The 23290-nt window shown below is 37.6% G+C and overlaps 1 protein-coding gene across 1 annotated transcript in view; it reads left to right on the plus strand.

Moving 5' to 3' along the window:
• Suv3 (Suv3 helicase) overlaps positions 1 to 23090 on the plus strand; it is a 133564-nt gene extending 110474 nt beyond the window's left edge. Inside the window, exons 10-13 of the mRNA XM_067144300.2 lie at positions 8940 to 9088; positions 17046 to 17245; positions 17469 to 17587; positions 22908 to 23090. Coding sequence (XP_067000401.2) covers positions 8940 to 9088; positions 17046 to 17245; positions 17469 to 17587; positions 22908 to 22994 — 555 coding nt within the window. The 3' untranslated portion in view covers positions 22995 to 23090. The remainder of the gene's footprint in view (positions 1 to 8939; positions 9089 to 17045; positions 17246 to 17468; positions 17588 to 22907) is intronic.
• Positions 23091 to 23290: the final 200 nt, after the last annotated feature.

The raw sequence follows: 23290 nt of genomic DNA on the forward strand, positions 1-23290 counted from the left end.
GAAATGATATTGGAGAGTGTTGCTGGAATGAAATATGACAGAGAAAACCGGAGTACCCGGAGAAAAACCTGTCCCGCCTCCGCTTTGTCCAGCACAAATCTCACATGGAGTGACCGGGATTTGAACCATGGTATCCAGCGGTGAGAGGCCAGCGCGCTGCCGCCTGAGCCGCGGAGGCACTGCCTTTTTATCTTTCCTGCCTAGATATTTATCATAGTACAGTGGAATCTCGATGTACTACTTTTGGAAGGACCCTAGGAAAAATAATTGTTACTGGAAATCGGAAAATCCAGTGGATATTTAAAACCCTCAGAAGTTTGGCAAAATATAAGGAAATATAATCTTACAAAAACTCCTGCATAAATTAAACAGGTTAAAAATCTCTGATACTTTGAATTCAGTTTTACCATGGAAACTACGTCATTTTCCTGTGAAAATTTCTTTCTTTCTTTCTTTCTTTCTTTCTTTCTTTCAGTAACTTTGTTTAGCCAAGTTCGTTGGAAAATATGCTATGAAATAACTCCAATCCAAGCAACAACCTCTCACAAGTAGTACATAGGATAATGCCATATTTTCTCGCATAATTAATGCCCTTGCATAATTTTTGCATCCCAATATTTTTGGGTCCAAAGTGGAGAAAAAGAAAGGTTCATGTGTTTGACGCACCCTCTTCTTCGAACATCCATCATGCAGCTCCGGATGTGTTTCAAAATAAAGATGTCAACTACTCAAGTAGCAGCCTTTCTATTGTGAAAGCAGGCATTCCAAATACAAGGAATCGTGCTGTTATTAGCCAGTAGGAAATACCACTGCACTAGTTTGGTGAGAGAATCAACCCAGAAGTGACTAGTGACGCTCTATTACAGTCTGGTGCAAAGATATTTTAAGAGTGTTTCGGGTGTGGGACATGCATTTTCTGTGATCTCAAAATTGTTTGTTAGTCCACAAGCAAGTATTAGAGTAATACTGCATCATATAAACTTGCGGTGATCAGTTACGCCAAAACATATGGAAGTAGGGCAGCGGGCCACAAGTATTAATTGTGCGAATGCAACAAGCACTACCACAGTAATAGAGAAGTGCACTTCAAGCAACTAACAAGTCTCGCAAAGCATTTTGTGGACCAAAAAGCGGCAAATTTCTGCAAGTAGAGGAGGACCTGCTTAAATATATGATTTTGTTACGCAACGTTGGATATGCCGTTTCTCACAAATTGCTATATTTTAAAGAATGAAAAAGCCACTGCACATGGAATCAGTGTCTCGGATTTGAAGGTTAGCCGCGGCTGGATGATTAATTTTATGAAGAGAAATAGCAGCCTTTCTATTGCGAAAGCGGGCATTCCAAATACAGGGCAACGTGCTGTTAGCCAGTAGGAAATAACAGTCCACATTGAGCAAGTATTCGAGTAATACTGCATCATATAAACTTGCAGTGATCACTTACGCCAAAACATAAGGGAGTAGGGCAGCGGGCCACAAGTATCATTGTCCGAATGCAATGTGCGCTACCGCCAAAAAACTCCACAATGGAATTATTGCCCGCCTAGCAAGAGTTTTATCTCCCGTATGCAGTTATCAGACTATGCCTCTTATATAGGGCTTCTAATAAGTTCACCTGCATACATCCCAGCGTCAGTGGGTAGGGTCTGACACATCCCACTCTGATGAGTCTAGTGTCAGACCTAAGACGAAATGCTGGTTAATAGAGCAAACGCCTGAAAAGCCTTACATCTGATCTGTTTTTTGACATGCTCTATTGGTGGAAAAATATCGAATTCTCTCCTTGGGAACTTAGAATTTCCTTTCGGAATTGCTAGGCGGGTGGTAATTCCATTGTGGAGTTTTATCTCCCGTATGCAGTTATCAGACTGTGCCTCTTATATAGGGCTTCTGATAAGTTCACCTGCATACACCCCAGCGTCAGTGGGTAGGGTCTGACACATCCCACTCTGATGAGTCTAGTGTCAGACCTAAGACAAAACACTGGTTAATAGAGCAAATGCCTGAAAAGCGTTATATCTGATTTTTGTATAAAAGTCGGAAAAACCTCCATATACATTAAAATCGGTATAAAATGGCAATCAGTTTGTTCAAAACTTGCGTTTCTGTGAATGATATCCACACTATAATCTATTAGCTTCATGGTCCGTATTGATAGTTCAAGCACACAAGTATGAAGGATGAGTTCCTCACCTAATCAATACTTTATTTTACATAGTGTCAATATTGAGTTGACACTAGACACTATGTAAAATAAAGTATTGATTAGGTGGAGAACTCATCCTTCATACTTGTGTGATATCCACACTATGGCTTACTTGTTTGTTATTTTTCAAAATCCGTTATTATGTGAAAATGTATGCTTAATTTCATTCTGAAACATTACAGTACCATATTTTTCCGAATTCAAGACGACCCCCACTTTTTCCTTCATAAAATTTAAATCAGGCTCAAAAAGTGCTTTGTAAAATCATATGAATTGCCTTTGTTGTACAGTACACATTTTTAGACGCTGAACATTGTCTTTCATTATGCTGTATTTCTTTGTGGCTCCACAATTATTCTTTATTTCCGCAGGTTTAACGACCATTAACTTAAAATTGGCATCATAATATTGAAGAGAACCCATTTAAAATTTGCCGGCAACACCTATTCTATGCATCTCTACAATTTGATGATCCATCAGAAAAATATTCCTGCCCGTCTAATAAAACTGTTACTTTTACTCAGTGTCAGGTCAACGAACGAGTTTATTGCGCCGCAGTGTGGCCATTCCGCCCTTGCGTTTTTCGTGCACATAGCTCACAATTTCATCTTCGACTTCTTTAAAGCGTCCTTGTTGCGCACCACAAAATACATTTTTTTGTACAGTACGCATTTTTTAGCTATCTTTTTCTTCACGCTAATGCCAGATATTGGCTTTAGTTAGGCCTATGCCGTATTTTCTTGCGGCTGCACAATTAAACTAATATTTGCCTCAATTTTTCCTCCTGAATTCCAACTTTATCTTGATCTTTCCTACTTTTAAAGACACCACTCAAACTTATTCGTCTACTAATGTCATTCCACGCCATCTCTCCACTGACAGCTCGGAACATACCACTTATGATATAGATGTTGATTCCCATAGGGAACCTGAAATATTTGTCCCGAATGAGTAAATTTATAATATACCAATATAAATGGTCCGTTATTGGACATTATTTCCAGCTAACTCATTCCTGGTTGCCAGTGTGCTAAGTTGGGCTCATCAGTTGGTAAATAGCACACCCACCAAGATGCATGGCTAGTGCATACCATGGAGGCCACTGTGTAGGCTACTTGCAGCCACTGGCAGTGCCAATGCACTATGAGAGACTTTGTCTCATTACCAGAAATTGATGCCTGCCTGGCCATCAGATGATATAGATGTTGATTCCCATAGGGAACCTGAAAAATTCGAGACAAATAACTTCGTATGTTTACAATGCATATATATATACACAGGTAAAAAGAGAAGATTCCATATGTCCAGTTTCTGGGGATTTTGTCCGAAAGTTTTAGCTGGACCCCTAAGGCCTGCTAATCTGCCCCTTACAGTGTTATGAGCCGGTGTTCTGACATTTCTTGGAGGCTCTTGACTACTCCACTGGAAGCCAGGTCGGTTGATCCATTGCTACTAGACTAATTTTGTTATTGCAAAATCCGGCTGTAAGATCTTAACGCAGGAGGCCGTAAAGATGGCATTGCTGTATGGTATGTATGTTAACAAACCTTCCTATATATGCTAGTGGCTGTGGGTGAGAAGTGTTGTTTTATATACTAAAACTACCCATTCACTCTAGTATTTTAATAAAAACTCTTATTTCATCTCATTTGACACTGAAATGTGTGACTAAACATTCCAAAACAAGATATACTCGGGACTCGCTCTTTGGATTGTGTTGGCTATTCTGATTGTTTTCTATCAAAACAAAAATAGCTTTGTCAGATGGTAGTATTCCGATGGAGATGGAAATAATGTTGATTTTTACGTAGGTATTTACAGAAAACATAAAGAAGTTTTAATACCTGGAAAAGGGAAATACAAAAGAATAGAAATAGTGGCGAGTCATATGAAACTTATAAGGGTAAGGTAAAGCCAAAGAAAAGTGTTGGACAAGACTGCAGGTGTGCATCGAAATGTTTCACAGTCGTTTCTCAAGAAGCTAGAGAACGTATTTTTCTTAATAGTTGGAATTTGAAAGACAATGACATTCAAAATGCACACGTTGCTGGTTGCATCAGTCTACAAGAAGTGAAGCAGCGTTCTGTTAAAAACCCAGCAACAAGTAGGCGACAGTCATCATGTGTTTATAGTGTAGTGATGGACAATAAGAAGGTTGTAATTTGCAAGAAGGCATTTCAATCCATTCATGCTCTGAGCGATGGAAGGATATCGAGGATATTAGCTGAGAAGAAGTTGTCAGGATTTCTGAAGGTTTCTAGTTTCTTAGTTACAGTTACTTACAGTTTCTAGACCACTAAGATTGTGTTAGGTGTACGTCTAGGCCTAGGCTCAGGAGTATTGATCATATTCATGTTTTAAAAGCCCTTAGGTTTTCCAAATTTCAAGTAATTTAATAATTTCGTGTGGCTATTACTAGCCGATTGCAGCCCTTGTAAGGCAGACCCTCCGATGAGGGTGGGCGGCATCTGCCATGTTTAGGTAACTGCGTGTTATTGTAGTGGAGGATAGTGTTATGTGTGGTGTGTGAGTTGCAGGGATGTTGGGGACAGCACAAACACCCAGCCCCTGGGCCATTGGAATTAACCAATTAAGGTTAAAATCCCCGACCCGGCCGAGAATCGAACCCGGGACCCTCTGAACCGAAGGCCAGTACGCTGACCAATCAGCCAACGAGTCGGACAATTTCAAGTAATTTATGGTTTAATATAACTGGTATTTTTCACCACACTTTCCAAACCTTGTGTTGCAGTTGGACCATGGAGGGCTATACGATCTGACAGATTTTGAAGTGTTTAAAAGTATTTAGGTACCTAGCAGACTGCGATATTGTATCAAGGCAGAATATCATGCATTATTATGCTTCGTTGGCCTCGTTGGGATGTCACTTAAATTATTACATTATGCAGTAAACTCCTAGTAGTACGGATGATAGATGCGAGCGCTAGCCTTCAGTGAGCTCGACTGTCTGTATCATACTGCTACCTGACTGCATGCACGGGACTCAACTCATCCTTGTCTATCTCTGTGCGTAACAACAATATTCTGACTGTTGTTTTGTTATTCTGGGTGATTGTACAAGAAGAATCAATCCTTGCTGTTTCTGCTGGACATTTATTCGAATTCCGAGTAGAAGAAGAAGCCAAGATGATGGAGTATGATCCAGGTTGATTGCATCGCCGTGTGGGGATAGGCCAAATATCTTCTTTCGTTCTTTTCTCAGTTTCATACTGGAAAATTGTAAGTAACACATTCAGTTCTTCTTGGTCCCGGAGGTGCAATGAAATGACGAGTACTAACTATGATCGGACTCTGCTGAATTGTTTGGAATACGTACATCTAAATCGTGTTGGGTAAATTTTAATTACTTCAGTGAGTGAGAAATTCTGTAATTCAGGTTATCTTAAGTTGTGAATTACCAAAATATTGTGGGACTTAGCTGTAATAATTAGAGGAATAATTTTGGTTGATAACCATTTCGAAAATGTTTTTTATCAAAATTCATGTATTGTATGAGGAGGTAATAACAGGTATGACTCGTTAACTGCGATATATAAGAAAGAGTGTCTTGATCTTTTACGCCTGTGTTCGTTCGACTTGTTAAACCTTTAACATCTTGCTATCCAAATTACTACGTGAACGAAGGTGAATGTACAATTTGAAAATTGTTCCTTATGACTAACTCTGCCTTTTTTGAGGGTAGCCATTTTAATTTCTTAGGTCACGTGACCTTGTTGCTATGGTTGCATTCTTTACTAATTGGTGGATGTCTGCTGTGTTATGAGCTTGATATTTGACATCTGATAGCTCTGCTTTTATCTTGACATCTGACATTCGGTAATTGAGACGATGGGATCTTGTTCTTGGTTATGGATGTGGGTCATAATACGTGCTATCGTATCTCTGTGTTGGGCCGTGTTTTAATGCTATTGATGTTTTAAACTGAAAAATAATTTGTTCTGGTCACTCGTGCTTGTTTGTCACATTAATGTTCTTATTTTGGTTATGCATTCCTGATGTTTGTTTCTCATGGAACTTGTGATTAGTGACATATCTTATCCTACTTACTTTTTCTTTTACATTTGAATTAGTCATAAATAAAATTAAAATAAAATAACAAAGATCTATTTTAATCAGATTGATGATTAACTCGGGTTTGACTTGAATCTGGTATTATTATTTTAGTCAGTAGTGGGTGGGCTCAACTAACTTTCACGTCTTGTCACGACTTTCTTTTGGGATTATCATGGTAAGTGTCTTGTATTTATTTAAAATCCTTCTTGTTATTATCCCTGGTCGTGCAACAACTATTGTGCTAAGCCTCTTTGAAAGTATGCGATAACGATAACAGACCGAACAAGACAAAAGATGAAGATGTGGAGTTTGTGAGAGCCCACATTAACAGCTTTCCAACACATGTCAGTCACTACAGTAGGACACACAATCCTAATCTTGAATATTTAAGTAGTGATTTGAATGTTACCATTTTGTACAACTTGTACAAAGAGAAGTGTGTCGAACAGAATAGGGACCCAGTAACTTGAGCAATATATAGGTCAATTTTCCATAAATATTTTGATTTGTCATTCAGTAGACCGAAGAGTGACACATGTAAAATTTGTGATGGTTTCAAGGTAAAAATTCAAGTCAAGTGTGATCCTGTAAAGAAACAGATCTTGCAAAGCAAGCTGCAAATCCACAGTAAAAAAAGCAAATGTAGTATACCAAACCTTACAGAATGACACCCGTCTTGCAAAAGAAAACAGTGATGTTCCTGTCATTACTGTTGACTTACAACAATGTTTACCAACACTTCATCTGGCTGTTGGTGTTACTTTTTATAAGAGACGAACATAGTGCCAATGATGTTGGACATTTAATTGTGTATTCTGATTCATGTTTTTCCCAAAATAAAAACATGAATTTAATAAGTTTCTGGTCACATCCTGTTCAGGCTAACAAATTTGACATTATAGAGCGTAAGTATCTATAGTAGTTCCTGGTCATGCATATCTTCCCTGTGACAGGGATTTTGGGTTGATTGATAAAAAAAGAAAAGGGCTGTTTCTTGTGTTTTTGTGCTGGATGAATGGATGGATTTAGTAAAAAGAGCTAGAGTAAGAAAGCCATTTCACATAGTAAAAACGACACGTGATAAGTTTGTAAGCACTCAACCTTTGCTAGAAAAGGTAACCAAGAGAATGGTATCTGTAAATAAGCAAAGAGTACTAATTAGTGAAGTTTCAAGCATACTGATTAAAAAAGATGAACAATTTAAGTATTTTTAAAATACTCATATGGTATTGTTGAGGAATATGATTGTGTTGACATGAAAAAAAAATGAAATGGCGCATGGCTTTTAGTGCCGGGAGTGTCCGAGGACAAGTTCGGCTCGCCAGGTGCAAGTCTTTTGATTTAACGCCCATAGGCGACCTGCGCATCGTGATGAGGATGAAATGATGATGAAGATGACACACACACCCAGTCCCCGTGCCACCGAAATTAACCAATGGTGGTTAAAATTCCCGACACTGCCGGGAATCGAACCCGGGACTCCTTTGACCAAAGGCCAGCACACGAACCATTTAGCCATAGAGCCGGACTGTGTTGACATTAACAAAAGGAACAGTATTTGTGGTCAACCATCACTTGCTAGTATTGAGCTGCCACAAAAGTACAATGGTACAAGGCCAATAAAGCCAGCAAAGCTTAAGGACTTGCTTGAGCTGCTTGAATATGTCCCTCTAAGGTATCAGCAGTATTACAGAGAACTGACAGCTGGCAATGGCCAAGAAATGGCTGAGGAATCCTTCTCCAGTGCATTAGAATATGACCCATATGACTCATTGTCCCATGAGGGAAAGTTATGTCATATCCCAAAATAAGTCTGTAGCATATTTATATCTAGTTTACTGTATACAAAACACTTTTTTTTTCTTTTTTTTTTTTTTTTAGTGTATGATCATAAAATAAAGTTTGGTTACAAATCTAAAGATAAACTGTTATTTATAGGTAGGTCATGCAAAAGTCCATTTTCTTCAGTTTTTATATCTCTGTTCTGACAAAATTTTGCTTAGCCTGTTTTTGCAAGCACCCATTCAATTTATCAAGGGAAATGTTTGATAAATTTCCAAGTTGTTTGAAATCATTTTAGAAAAAGCTAGGTAAACAATTGAGGGGGAATCTGCTACCTGGGCAACAGCCCTAAATGCAGATCAATGATTGATTTGATTGATTCTTTCTTCATTCATTCATTCGTTTCTTAGCAAGAAAGAATCCTCGGTCCCATTCTACTGTCAGGAAGAAAAAGACTACTGGCTTGAGTGACATTGGGTGGGAGAAAAAAATAGAAAGCCTGAGTGCAGTCATCTAAATGGCTTAACACCTCTTCATGAGCCAAGCTCTGGCTACCCTTTGAGGTGTTAATTCCTCCACAGTAGTTACTGTATTAAGATATAGCCCAGAACTGCCTCTTTCCCAGCTCTTGCTCCAGTCACTTATAAATACACACATCGATACTCATATCGCATTCACATGTTATCATGTAGACTTCACTCACATTACGTAAGTGGAACTGTTGATCAAAATGTCCTAAGTCTTGGGCATTAAGTAACAGGAGTATACTCAATGCAAGTTGAACTATAATGGTACTATTGGCTGATATGTTCACATCTGTGTACAAAAAAGAAAAAAAGGTGATAATAACATACTTGTCTTTCTTAACCCTCCAGTTTGCTCGGCAATACAGCAGGAATCAAGGCATGACATTCGATTGGTTATGTCGGAACATTAGTTGGCCATTTGCTACTCCCAAGACAATCCTCGACCTTGTTCACTTAGAAGCTGTTTTCGATGTTTTGGATCTCTACTTATGGTTCAGGTAGGCCTTATTAGATATTCCCAATTTTCACCTTTGATTATCTTTATAGCATAATTACTGCTAAATAATTACTAGAAATGCTTGTTATTTTTAATATGTTGAAATATATTCGATAATGATTAACTTTATACACACCTACACACCTTCACACACAATTTGACTGGTGTTTGATAGTGCATATAGATGCATACTCTGGTGTAAATGCATATTTTTCTTGTAACTGTAACTGTTGTATTAGATTATTGCTTGCCCCCTTTCTGTCATCGACTAATTACTAGTAATTAATAATACCTCTGCAGTCATTTGGGCATAAAATAAAAAATATCTCAAAAAATTAGTGTCAGTTCAACAGGGGAATAACAATCAGCCTGGAGGCTGGCAGGATCCTCAGATAGTACCACCAAATTTTATTAGGAAACTGCAGAAACGAATGGCACTACCAAAATGAAGCATGCTAGACAAGTTGAGAAGTGAGGTAGTTAGCCATTGCTTTCCGCACTGGGCCTGTGAGTAACGACTTTTGTAAAACTCATATGCACTAATTGTGCTCAACATCACCCATATCTAGATAGTTTCCATGCTGTCACAGCCATGAATGAGATTGTATAGATGATCAAGTAGTCTCGAGAAAGCGACATTTAACTTTTCCAGACTTTTTTTCTGTGGGGGGGTATATAAATGAAAGAGTATACAGAAGATAATCTGCATTCCTTACACAACCTCAAAGAAGCAATTTCTAAATATATTGGAGAAATAACATCAGCAACTTTGAGAAAAGTTTTGCAAAACATGTGTAAGCATGTAAATTAGTACCTGCAAGAAAATGGTCACTTTCAGCATCTCTTTTGAACTGGAACTGTGGGAATGCAATGTGTGGGGAAAAAAGTTAGTGTTATGTCTGAACATTCATTACTCAACACTTCCAGAATACTTCCACTGGAGTTAATTTTTTTTTTTCACTTGAAGGTATGTGGAACTATTGTATGTAATCACAAGATTTGTTTGTGTAATCAAACTTCAGGAAATAATCAGAAATTGCGTCTGATGACTTTACGAACACCCTGTACTGTAACAGCCATGAATAAGATAAGATTTCCCATAGAGCAAATTAATTAATTTTTATTAATTTGTTTTTGCATATTATGGTGCATATTTTCTACATTTTCATGCATATTTCCATGCATATTTTAATAGTTGATTGTGCATACAACAGAGCAGAGTGGGCACTCGTGTAACGTGCTATGGCAATGGAACCAAGCACTGCATTCAGGAGATGAGTCCAGCTGTCCTGAGAATGGTTTTCTGTGTTTTCCCATTTTCACTTCTAGGCCAATGTTGGGACAATTCCTATTCAGAGGCCATAGCCGATTTCATTCACCTTCAGTCATTTCATCTTCATTAGCTCCTCCACTAATGGTGGCGACAGGAAGGGCATCCAGCCATAAAAACTTGCCATATCATTTCATCTCACCTCATCCTGGACCCTTTATAAGGAAATAAATAAATACATACAAACATACATACATACATACATACATACATACATACATACATACATACATACATACATACATACATACATACATACATACATACATACATACATACATACATACATACATACATACATACATATCCAGGTTCTACTATTTACTAATTTCGGTGTATATTTGTCAAGGTTGTAATGATTTAAACTGTTGTTATGTCTCTCTCAATGGAGAGTTTCTCATAGAAACAGAGCTCTCAGGTATCATTGGAAAAATAACCATTTTTTAATTTTTTTTTACATAGTTTTACATAGCACTTTAGTTAGTCATATACATTAAAGTTTAATAGTATTAAATAGAGTCACCTTTTCAGCTTCTTCTTCCGCTCCCAAAACGTCTTCACCCTGTCAAACCTGGCTGCCCTTTGGTTGTCAGTAATGGTGTACTTCTTTCATTCAAATATTATGAGTTTGAATCGTAAGTGTTTATTCCTTAGAATTCTCTCTCTGCCTTCAATTTGGAGCATTGATAAATTTAATTCTTCTGAATCATTCATGATCCCTGTGAACCAAGTGTTTTTTGTTTTATTTTTCCAGAAGTACAGTAGAATTCCATTAGTCTGGCATCCAACAGTCCGGAACGCCCGATGGTCCGGCACCATTCCAGGATTTTTTAAATGTTATTATCTCTTAATAACGACCTCTCATGAAAAATTTGATGCATTATTTGTCGAAACCAATCGAAGTGTATTTTGTATTATTTCAAAGTTAATAGTGCAAGTGTATCTGATACAATCCATTTGTATTACTTGTATCCATTTGACTTACTTAAATATCTCTGTCTCTGGGAATATTCAGCCTAGAAGGCTGTGTGCTATACTGAGTACTGGGAAGCCAACCATATGATAAAAAGAACAGATTTCAAAAATTGAATGTATGGGCCACGTTCAAAAATGGATGGGAACATGCCTTCAAAAATTGAAGCGGAGAGAAGGAAAAGAGAAGTTGTAGATGGAAAGGAAGACTTACAGATAAAAACATCGATGAACTCCGGCATTATTATGGAATGGCAATAAGAAACAACATGTTTGAAAAGAGGAATGTGTTATTATACTAATGATTCTGCTAATCAACATTTTACTGCAAAACGCTGTGTTACAGCTGTTTTCGCTGTACGCCTTGTAGTACAGTAGAAGTCCGATAGTCCGGCATTTTCGGTAATCCGGCACCGGGCCGGTCCTGAACATGCCGGACTATCGGACTTCTACTGTAACTAAATAATTGCTTCACTAGTCGGGTTTCTGGCAGTCTGAACACATGACTAAAAAAGCCAATTCTCCTTTTCCACATTGTATCTATTAATGATTCGCATTTTTATTATTACAAAAAGAATATTAATGAACATAGGTCTCCGTGGCTCATTGTATTAAAATAAATAAATAAGATTGCCTATGATCACTGTCAGAAGCAGACCTTCCATGCCCGGATAAAGGCCAGTGTAATTTGGCAGAAAGCTCGGCTTTATTTTAGCAATAAATAAGTGGCTTTAACACATTGAGGTCTTGCTCACTTTTATACTTTTTAATCCTCCAGACTGGCCATTTTTCACTAATTTTGGATTTTTAAATTAAATATTAGTTTTGAATTTAGGTCATTTTTTATTTCACTATTTCATACCCTCTACTTCATGTCTGTAAATACTGTAATACAATTGATAGACCCCTGACCATTGAAATAGTGGATTGAAATGAGTAGGTTTTTCATTTTGATAAAAAGTTCAGCGTTTAACCTTAAGTAATAAAATATGGCTGATATTGAGTTTCTTTGGTTTTTAGGCCATTAAGAATTGTTTGTACAAGAGATACATCTATGTAATAATTAGTACATAAATATTATGTGTGATCTGTTAGGTCTGTTCAGTTGGTACAATTCACTGTTGTTCAGTCTATGTTAGCGCGCAGCCACCATTACGTACACACTGCCGTCGAGTCGACGCAGCTCTGACATGGCCTGAAAGGAAGAATATGGCTTGTACAGCTGTAGTTTGCTACCATCTATATTTTTTTAAGGACTATATGAATCAAATCTTGTATTGCAGTGCCGATCAACGCACATAGTACGTTCGTTTCATAGTAACAACGATGAAAACCAGAGAACATGTGCCATGCGGACTTAGTTCTCTGCAATAAATGACACAGCCCCTATGGTGTGCTGTCTTCGACCACAATGCGTTAATCCAGTTAATCACATTTATTTTAAAACAAAAAAAATTGTTATTATCTTAACCCAATTAACCGGATATGTACTAATCATGGACGCTGTGCTGCCTTGGCATATAAATGGGGTTGGAAATCATCAGCTGCCTGCGACTGTGGGAGTGACAGACAGTCTTCCACATCACGTTTGAGTGTCCTGTCAGGTGTTACCCAGGCAAGAGAGAGGATTTTATTGATGTGACACCTGATGTAGTTGAATGGCTCAAGAACCTGGACTGTAATTTATAAGGGCTGCTGAAAAGTGTCCATCATGAACTTGTTTTTCTTTTATTTATTTATTTCCCATTGTTTTGTGCTTTATGTAAGGCATACGCAAAATAATAAATAAAGAAATAACCTGTGAAGGTAGGCGTGAAAATATGTAACGCAAAGACTGGTGCCGGGCCTTTCATGCTCGTGTTTTGATTTTTTTCCTAAATTTTGAAATATTTACTTGAAAAGCAATGTTGCATTTTATTCAGTAATCTCTCTACAGTCAAATAGTGTTTTGTGTGACAATATATTCGTGCACAAAAAAAAAATTTAAACTTTTCTAGGTACAAAAGTGGACCTGCAATTAACTAGGAAATTAAGAATTTGTTCAGATAGTAAATACCAATATTTACAAAGAATAAGAAAACATGAAACACTTCAGTACTTCAGAACTCATGGTACTGGTCCATGGTACTATCACTCATTTCCCAAAGTGTGTTGCGCACATTGATAGCATGTAGCGGTCGTGTGCTGTTTATAGATCATAGTTTTACATGTGTAACGTTCAGTTTTTGTTTCCCTGTCCACATCAAAAGGGCATGCCTTTGCTGGCAAGACCTAGTGTTTACAGTGCATTATGTCTTCTGGTGTGGACTAGAACAAATTTGTTACTTTCATTATCCTGTCTCAGTCTCATCCTTGGCTTTGATGATATGAAAGTGACGAAGGTATGATTGATGCTAGTAATGCCATTGTAACACAGCCAGTCCCTATTATTTATGGTGTGAAAATGTCGCTCATAGGGTTGGTTGGTGCAGCATTTCAGTGGGCTTGGCAGACTGAGATATAATAGCAACCTCTGGCTCAGCGAGGAAAGCAGTGGGAAACTACCTCGCTCTTCTTTTCCCTAGTACACTTCTTCAGTGACACCTGGGCCACCTGCAGAGGCTGATGACAAAGCTGTTCAGGTTCAGACTAGCCTCTGGGCTGAGCACTCAACATCAGAAGGGCAATACCAACATAATTATTGTTCATTATGTTATTTGGTATTTTTTCGGTGGAGATCCAGGCAAGGAAGCGTCTTCCTTGATTGAACAAGGAAGGCTGTTCATAAGTGCTCGGCATTTCATATTGATCGAGTGCCATTTCTTCAGACAACTGTTTCAGAAATGCTAGTCTGATTATCTTCTGAGGGTTCTTCGATTGATAGATAACAAGGGAGTTTATACCAGCAACATTTAGCATGGCATAAGATATTGTAACTGGCAACTTCTGCTCATACATCCAACATCAGCAACGTCTTCTTTCGATTGCTCGTCTGAAAAAACTTCATGTTATAATTTTAATGTGTGCCTCTCTTTTTTCCCAATCCATCTTCCTACGACGTGAAGAAATGCTAACTCACTACCAATGATGGAGGCTGGAGATAAGAATGCCTGTCACCAGGAAGAAAGTTACGCGAGCACTGATGCAATTAGTAATTTTTACCCAGGAGGAAATGAAATAAAATAACTTTACCTCAGGCAGCAGATTTGATTTGCCAACACATGCAGTCTGTTGTTTAAGTTCAAAAAGGAAGATACTGAAAGTTACAGAAGATAAGGGTTGTTCATAGAGGAGATATGAAGTAATTTTAACGGTTCAAGTCAAAATAACCCATACGCCAGTCCTTGAGGGTTAAAGCATATTTTGTGTATTTGTCAGGAACTGCATATTTTCTTTCCTTTCCCTCTCACTGTAAACCATTTGTTGAACCAATCTACCTTTCATTAATATGGATATTTTCACTGTCCACGAATCCTATGAATCTCCTTCTGTCGTGAACAGCACAAATGCATATTCTGTGAAATCCGTGATCCCAGATTAACAAAACCTATACCATTAAAGTGTATAACGACTCTTCTTTCTGTGAAATTACCTGCAACTCCATTAGAGAAACTGAGGTAGTTCTCTATAGAACTCATTTTCACAGCTCTACCTCACAGAGGAATATTCATAAAAGCACTTGTAAACAACGCTGTAAGTACATCTCCTCATCTAAGCACGGTTATTCTTACAAACCAGGCTGTATGGCTCAGATGGTAGAATACTGGCCTTCTAAGCCCCAGTTAGCAGGTTTGGTCCTGACTCAGTCCGCTAGTATTTAAAAAATACTCAAACAAGCCTTGCCTTCTATTGGTAGAATTACCAGCATATACAGTAAAAGAACTCATGCGTGACAAAATTGAAACCTTGCCATCTCCAAAAATTATAAAAGTAGTTAGTAGGACATAAAATTATTTTATTATTATTATTATTAATAATAATATAAAAAGGCATTTTTATTAGCATTTTACAAGGGAACTCTTGATAGATTTCTTGCCTCTTCTCCTCCTCTGAGGATCAGGCATTCATTCTCAGGTCCAAGACACACACATCTGTACATTAGATAACCTTCTGATGACCATCCCGCTTTCCTTTTATAAGTAATCTCCTTTCACCACTCCACAATTGAAATTGTGTCTATAGTTCTTTTGCTGAGTTGATGGACTACTCTGTTTTGATTTTAGGTCATTGGCATGTGATGCATTGTGCCGGGCTCCTCATGTACATCTTTTCCGTATGACCTCTCTTGTTCAGTTCTTGTTTTCTTCCGACATTCCCTTCCCAACAGGGCATGACAGGCAAGTTGTATCGCTACTAACTTCTAACCAAGGTGTCATGATTCGAATTCCCGTCAATGCCTATGAAATTTTTTTAATGAAAAGTATTGTCCATGTAGTTTGGATTCTCCACAGAATTGGAGGCACAATGACTACATTAGTGATATCAACAGTCTCTTAAAACACTGCAAACTTGCTTTGTTTGCTTTCTAATTCCAGCAGAGTTTTACAATTACTGGGGTGTCCCTTATTTTCATGCTCTTCATGGACCTTTTGTTACTCAGACCAACCAGTAATAGTTTGCAATGCATTATAACCCAAGCAGTTTACCAAACCACAGTGGTAGTTTTGGTTGTTTTGGAATGAGTGCATATGGTTCTAACCAACAGACATTTTCTAGTATCCCTTTGTGAACTATAGTCAATTCACATGGAACTCGTCCACCCACTTTATACTTTTTTCCAAACTGATTAAAGTGATTGAATTATATTAGCTCTGCTATTTGGCATAATGAAAATTCAGTAGAACTTAAGAGGTTAAGATGTTTATTTTACCAGTTGTACCTTTACTGTTGATTTGCACTAGATCAGTTATTGTAATGCACAATGAAAATATCACAGTCGATGTGTAATTCTTCTTTATATATTTGCTCTAGGGCATAAGTTATTAATTTCTCTTGTAACAAACATCAATGGAAGTTTGTTATCTCTTATCTGAAGTCTTATCCTTGCTATCTACAATCTCTATTCTTAGTCCAGCTCTGTGGCTGAATGGTCAGCGCACTGGTCTTTGGTTCAGAGGACCACAGATTCGATTCTGGTCAAGTTAGGGGATTTAATTTAGCTTGGTTAATTCCTCTTACTCAGAGACTGTTTGTCTCTTAATACAAATCTTCATTTAAATACAACGCACTACACTACCAATGACTACAGAAACACACAATGGTGAATACATCCCTCCGCATAGGGTTGGAGTCATGAAGGGCATCCAGCCGTAAAACTATGTCAATACTTACAATGGCCAGGAAGAATAATTATAATCTCCATTCTTAAAATGGTACTGGAATCTGTGTAATTTTTGTAATGAAGAATTCTTATGTTCCCTTTGATTTTTTTTTTTTTTTTTTTTTTTTTTTTTTTTTTTTTTTTTTGTCTAATGTTTTGTAATATAGAGGATGGCAGTACTTTTTAATAACTATTATTTTTATTATTATTCTCTTAATGCCTGAGAGACTAATTATCAAAACACAAAGGAATTTTCTGTGTTTCAAACTTCTTCAATATTCTACCTGTCTCATAGCTAAGGTGAAGTATGTGCATTTCCTTCAGTAATTTCCTAGTTCTTCTTTTGTATGATTATAGCTACCGGTTCATGGATTTGTTCCCTGATGGTCCTCTGGTACGTGATATGCAACGTGAACTGGATGCAGTTATTCAAGAGGGGGTATTTCAGCTGACAAGTCTCCTCAAGAATTCAGAAACTGGTGTAAGCAGTGGCACAGGAACAGCTCCTGATGAGGATGAGTACACAATAAAACGTCAGAAGCAGTCCTATCTATTAGGTATAGTAAATGAACATTACATGTTAATTATGTATAGTATTAAACTTCTCCTCATTAATACAGATTATCAAACAGATTCGACGTTCTAAAATGAGTGAACAACAACCACTTTGATGGCTATTACATTTTACCAGTTGTATGATAAAACCTTTACTACTCATTTGCAGCAGATCAGTTATCATAAAGCACAGTGAAAATAAGCAGCATATCTTTATGTTTTCAGGAGGCAAGAATGAAGAGAGGGAAATCGCACTGGGTCATGGTAGACTGACTGAACGTCTGCTGGCACAGGGCTTGCTCACCCCATCCATGCTGCAAGAGTTGCGCCGGGAATGGAGTCAGGTACAAGATCTAGTGAATTAGAACAGATTGTAGAGAGACTGCACATCATCTTAAACAATGTTGTCGCATATAAAATCTTAGAAGTAATTTGGGATGTAAAACTAATAACATTATAACATTCATTTCTCTGCTACTCTTCCCATATCTTGTTGGGGTAATAACGTTTTTTTAACTCGTAGGCTGCAGCATTTGCCTATATTTCAATGCAATATTTTCCCCATTCATTGCAATATTCTTCTTCAGTCTACTTACAAGTAACAATGTTGTACTTGTTGCTCTCTTGTACTCCTTGAACTAAAAAGCCCACACTCTAGTCCCCACAGCGTCACCAACTTGCTCACTACATGAGTTGGAATGGACATTGAATGCACTGCTTTCCTGTGCTCTAAGATTGTTTGAAAGTCCAAATATTCAAAACATTTAGTAAGTTTTGACTTATGTATGTGTTTCTGTGTATGTTTGAAGCCTAGTAGTAACTTCTGATGGGACATTTAGTGATTATTGTTTTAATGTAACCTTTATTGGACAAGCATTCGATATATCTATGTATAGGTTATGTAGTCAGTCAGGACTTGCAGTCAATGCCATGAAATCTGGCTTATGAAAAGGATCCACTTATCCTGTTTCTGATGTATGCATCAATGCATTGCGCAGAAGAATCTGGAGGTTTCCTTTCCCGCTAAAAATAAAGCTGCCAGTGGATAACAATGACAAATGGACCAAAGCTTCTCATTGGTGAGAGCTAAAATTCACACATGGGTTACGTGGACAAGAGCGATCGTATGGCCAGTAGTTACCGTATTTCCCGATGAACATGGAAGTGGGCTAAGAAACTGTTTTCCACCTGCTGAACATCACTATTTTGAATGCCTTTGTCATTCACTCGTCATGTGGGATCATGATGTATCAATTGTCATTTCACTTGCCAGATGTGTGGAAGGCCAGATGTGTGGAAGGTGTAGGATATCATCCTACCACTTGAAGTATGGCTTCTGCTGTATGGAAGCTCTTCACTCGGAGTGGTTCCTTTAGTTTGGGGAATAGATCGAAGTTACAGAGACACGTGTGGTGAATAAAGTGGATGCTTCAGGACCTCGACTATGGCAACAGTTTCCTCACAGGTGCAGCATTGTGACAGTGGGCATTGTCATGCAATATCTTTATCCTGCTCTGTACTGGAAACAGCCCCATACTCAAATGCATCCACCCATTGCCTGTCATGACAGTGCCCACTGTCACAATGCTGCTCCTGAGAGAATACTGTTGATACGGTAAAGGTGGGAAGTCCTAGAGCATCCACCTTATTCATCAGATATGATTCCCTGCAACTTCAATCTGTTCCTCAAACTAAAGAAACTACTCCAAGGGAAGCGTTTCCATATGCAAGACACTATACTTCAAGCGGAGGGTTCTCCGTTATTGACATGAACAAAGACGGCACTGCTACTAGTATCCTATGCCTTTCACACAACTGACAATGGGTGCACCATGTTGCAAGGGATTACACTGAAGGCCTGAAGAGGTATGGTGGTTCTACAATAAATATTTTTGTATATAGATATATGTTGCCGTTACAGACAGTACTTGATTTACATAAATAAATCATTCCAGGGCTCTTAGCACAAGTCAAAATTTACATGTCATATTTTTATCATAACCTAGGATGTGTTAGAAACACGTATGAAAAAGTAGTGTTTAGTAATATTACAGTGCAAAAACTCAATCAGATACAGTATTATGATTTATGAATAGGGCACCACGCTAATTGTACAGTAGAAGCACGTTATAGTGAGAATTCATAACGGCGAAAAATTTGCTCGCTATAGCAGATTGTAGTTATATCCGATTTTTGTAAAAGCCGGGAAAACCCCCATACACATTAAATTCATTATGAAATGGCAAACAGTTTCTTCAAAATTTGAGTTTTCACGGATAATATCCACACTGCGGCTTAGTTGTTTGTTGTTTTTCGAAATCCGATACTACGTGAAAATGTGTGTTTAATTTCATTCTGAAAAATATATATTACCGTATTTCTCCAAATCCAAGATGACCCCCACTTTTTCCTCCAAAAAATTTTAATCAGGCTTAAAAAGTCCTTTGTAAAATCATATGAATGTCTTTCTTATACAGTACGCAGTGCTTTGTAAAATCATATGAATGTCCTTCTTATACAGTACGCATTTTTAGATTGTAGACACCAAACATTGGCTTTAGTTATGCCGTATATTTTTCATAAGACTCTTACTGCTAGAAAACATGTTTTAGGATTTTGCCATATATTTTGTGTATGTTTTGTTATGGCTGATGATGACCCCAAGTAGGGTTGAAACTAGTCCTACATAATGTAAATACCGTAAATACAACTTAGTATTGAATAGGTGGAAAACTCTACTGTGCATTATTTATATATTTTTACTGATACCGTTTCTGAAATTTATATCTATCCCTTATACCCGTTTCCTGATATGGGGTTGGGGCTGAGGGAAGATGATATTTTAGGCATGTTTCTTACGGCCGAATGTTTTTTCTATTGCCAGTTTCAGTTGACAAAACAATGAAGATGAAATTAATGATGGTGAATGAAACCTGAAAAGGAAGTAGAAGGAATGACCTGTGGCTTTTGGATAGGAACTGTCCTGGCATTTGGATATAATATAAAACTGGTAATTCTGGAACTGGTATTATTAAATTCATGAACATTTGGGGGGAAAATATATCTCAGGAGGTGATGGTAATTATTCTTCATCAGATTCAACACTACCACTTTTCAGTATCATCCCCTACATATTCTTCATCTTCCTCATCAGTAAATTCCTCTCTGGAATCACTATTTACGAGGAAACATTCACTTTCTTCATCAACAAGAGATGAAGGTATACTTGAAGGTGCCATAATGGCTTCACACTAGCGGGAAAGATGTTTCAGTCCAACGAAGCTAAAATAACATCAGATCGCTATCAAAATACGCAAAATGGAATGGTATATTTGCCATACAGAACTTCTATGAACATTTCCTCACAAATTCAAAGCGTGATACTGTACCCATACATATGAGCTCAGTGAAGAAGGCACGGCAGCAAAACATATACATGAATGTTATAAGTGTTCTAAGTGTTACATTTTGTGCTTTGACAGACTGAAAAGCTTGTATGTTGTATTATCTGTGTTGACACTGAAAGAAATGTATGTACGGGTTTGGTGGACGAGGCACGTCACTCAGAAACGTGCGCGCGGGGGTGTGCATGCATGTGTGTTCGGCTTTGAATAGTTTAAAGCAAATAGAAGTTTGTGAAAACGCTTTATGCCCTGAAATGGACGAAGTTTGCTGCTCAGCTGCAGGAAGTGGCTTATACAAAACTGTGGTTATGTCACTTGTACATAAATAAGGTATGGATTTAAATAACTATTTTGTGTGTTGATTTAACCCTTTCCTCTCGTGTGTCGACCTGAGGTCGACAGCCATCGTTTAGCGTTATAGCTCGTGTGTCAACCCTGAGTCGACACAATGTTTCGACGTTCGTTGCTAGGTTACCTAGGATGCCAGGGCTTTTGTACTTCATTTCGTAAGTGCTGGTCCCTTCCGGAATCTGAAAGAAACCGAATAGGTGTGTTTTAGTTTCTCTTTGCTTGGCAAAATTGCTCCGATTCCTTGACAATGGAAAGCAGTCGCGTGAAGCAAAATGGCGGCGCACAGTCTGACCGAAGCAGAGATACCTGAGTCTCTTTTAGCTGATTTTGATGATAGTGACCATAAAAGTGATAAAATTTTGAACCTGGCCATGAAAGTAATATATCCATTAGTGATTCAAATGACGATATTGATATCAGCGTCGCAAGAAATCATGGAGAATGTGATAGTATTGTGTCTCGCCCCGGTCCCAGTCATACCGTGCTGACTTCAAGCATATCTTGGAGATCGTGGGGAACGGGTGATGCAGGATTAGCCAAATTTCCTTACAGATTAGTCAGTGATTCATGAGTTGTGGCAATAGGCCTAAAATAGAACTAGAGTACTGGTAGCTATTTTTTACTGATCAGTTGATAACATCTATTGTCTACGAGACAAACAAATTTGCCGAAATGAAAATACAGCAAAATACTCCACTTCAGGAGAGCTCTATGTGGTTTTCTTGGAAAGTTGTGACTTTAGAAGAGCTGAAGGCATTTATTGCTGTAATTATCAACATGGGGATGAACAGTAAGGCAGAAATGCAGGATTATTTTAGTGAAGACTGGTTGGATAAGCAAGCAGGGTTCCATCCAAGCATTTGCTTTGAACACTTCCACACACTCAAGACATACCATTAAGAAAGCGAAAAACATGATTTTGTGTCATGTAAATACCATACATTCATTAATTTTGTAGTTCATTCCTGTATATATTGTTACAACCAATACTTAATACCAGGTTTTAAAATATGAAGAATGCTGACAGAAATAAAATATGAGTTGGGAGAAATCAGGACTTACAAATAATTCGAGTGGAAAGGGTTAAAGATGCTAGATGTTCCATATTCTGCTTTTAAACCATGCCAGTTTTGTGAAATTTTCACCTATTTTACCGTTCCTTATATTTGAAGTTGAAAATTGGTGGGGTAAAGAAGGGGGAAGATGTTATAGGCAAGTAAATTCTGTAAATATTTTACCCCTTTATTCAGTCCGTGTTCTCCCAGTTCAGGACAAATGTGATGATCCTCGCTCTCTAGGGCGTTCAGGTTAAGGAATGACATGTGGAAAAATTCTTCTCTGACTGCAATGTTGAACTTGGGAAGTGGAATATACAGGAAACTTTCCCAAAGTTACTAAAGTGCTAATAGCGGACTTCTATTCATAATTTATCTCACTTGTTCATATTATCACCATTTAACAATAATTTACAATCATTCACAGTCGTTTATGTATCGTAAACAACATTACATATATGCTTGGTTAAGGGTGAATTGATTGAATCTGAGGATGTTCTTGTAGAACAAAACTCGTAATTCCACTTATAATTGTCCATTTTCTACATGTATGTTATAAGTGTTCTAAGTGTTACATTTTGTGCTTTGACAGACTGAAAAGCTTGTGTGTTCTGTTAACTGTATTGACACTGAAAAAATTACTTACTTCTTAACAAATATAAACATTTATACGTAACGGAAAGGGGATAAACTTGTGTACAGAATCAAATGAAAGATAGGAAGCGTAGGTTTCAGGTGTTAATGATCTGTAATGATTCCTGTCAAACTCATCTTAAACGCCTGTTTCAAGACTTATTTTTGTTTCTTCGAGTGTTTATTTCACCATTACTAACAATGTGTTTCCTTGTTTACAGAACGACAGTTCCTCGCATGATGACCCTGATGACAAACGTAAGGATCCAAATGATAGGAAACCAAGAAGAAAGAGAAAACCAAAATGATGTGTCAACATGTTCCTAGTATTTTAATCTGCCGTGTATATATGTCATTTAAAGTTAAATTTGTTATATGGAAATCTTAATTGTTTTAAACATAAATCTTGTTTAATTATTATTTGTTCCTTAAAGTCCTCTTCCAGTTTTCTCCTGTCTACTCCAAATATAGCACTGGGAAACAACAATTTTATTGCCATTTATATAAGAGTGGTTTTAGGATAACTTCATGATGCTGAATCCAAATGTGTCTTTGGTTTTGCTTAATTGGCTCTAGTTTTTGAGAAAATGTACATTTTCTAGAA

Source organism: Anabrus simplex, chromosome 3 (genome assembly GCF_040414725.1).
Source record: "Anabrus simplex isolate iqAnaSimp1 chromosome 3, ASM4041472v1, whole genome shotgun sequence".
Classification (NCBI taxonomy): domain Eukaryota; kingdom Metazoa; phylum Arthropoda; class Insecta; order Orthoptera; family Tettigoniidae; genus Anabrus; species Anabrus simplex.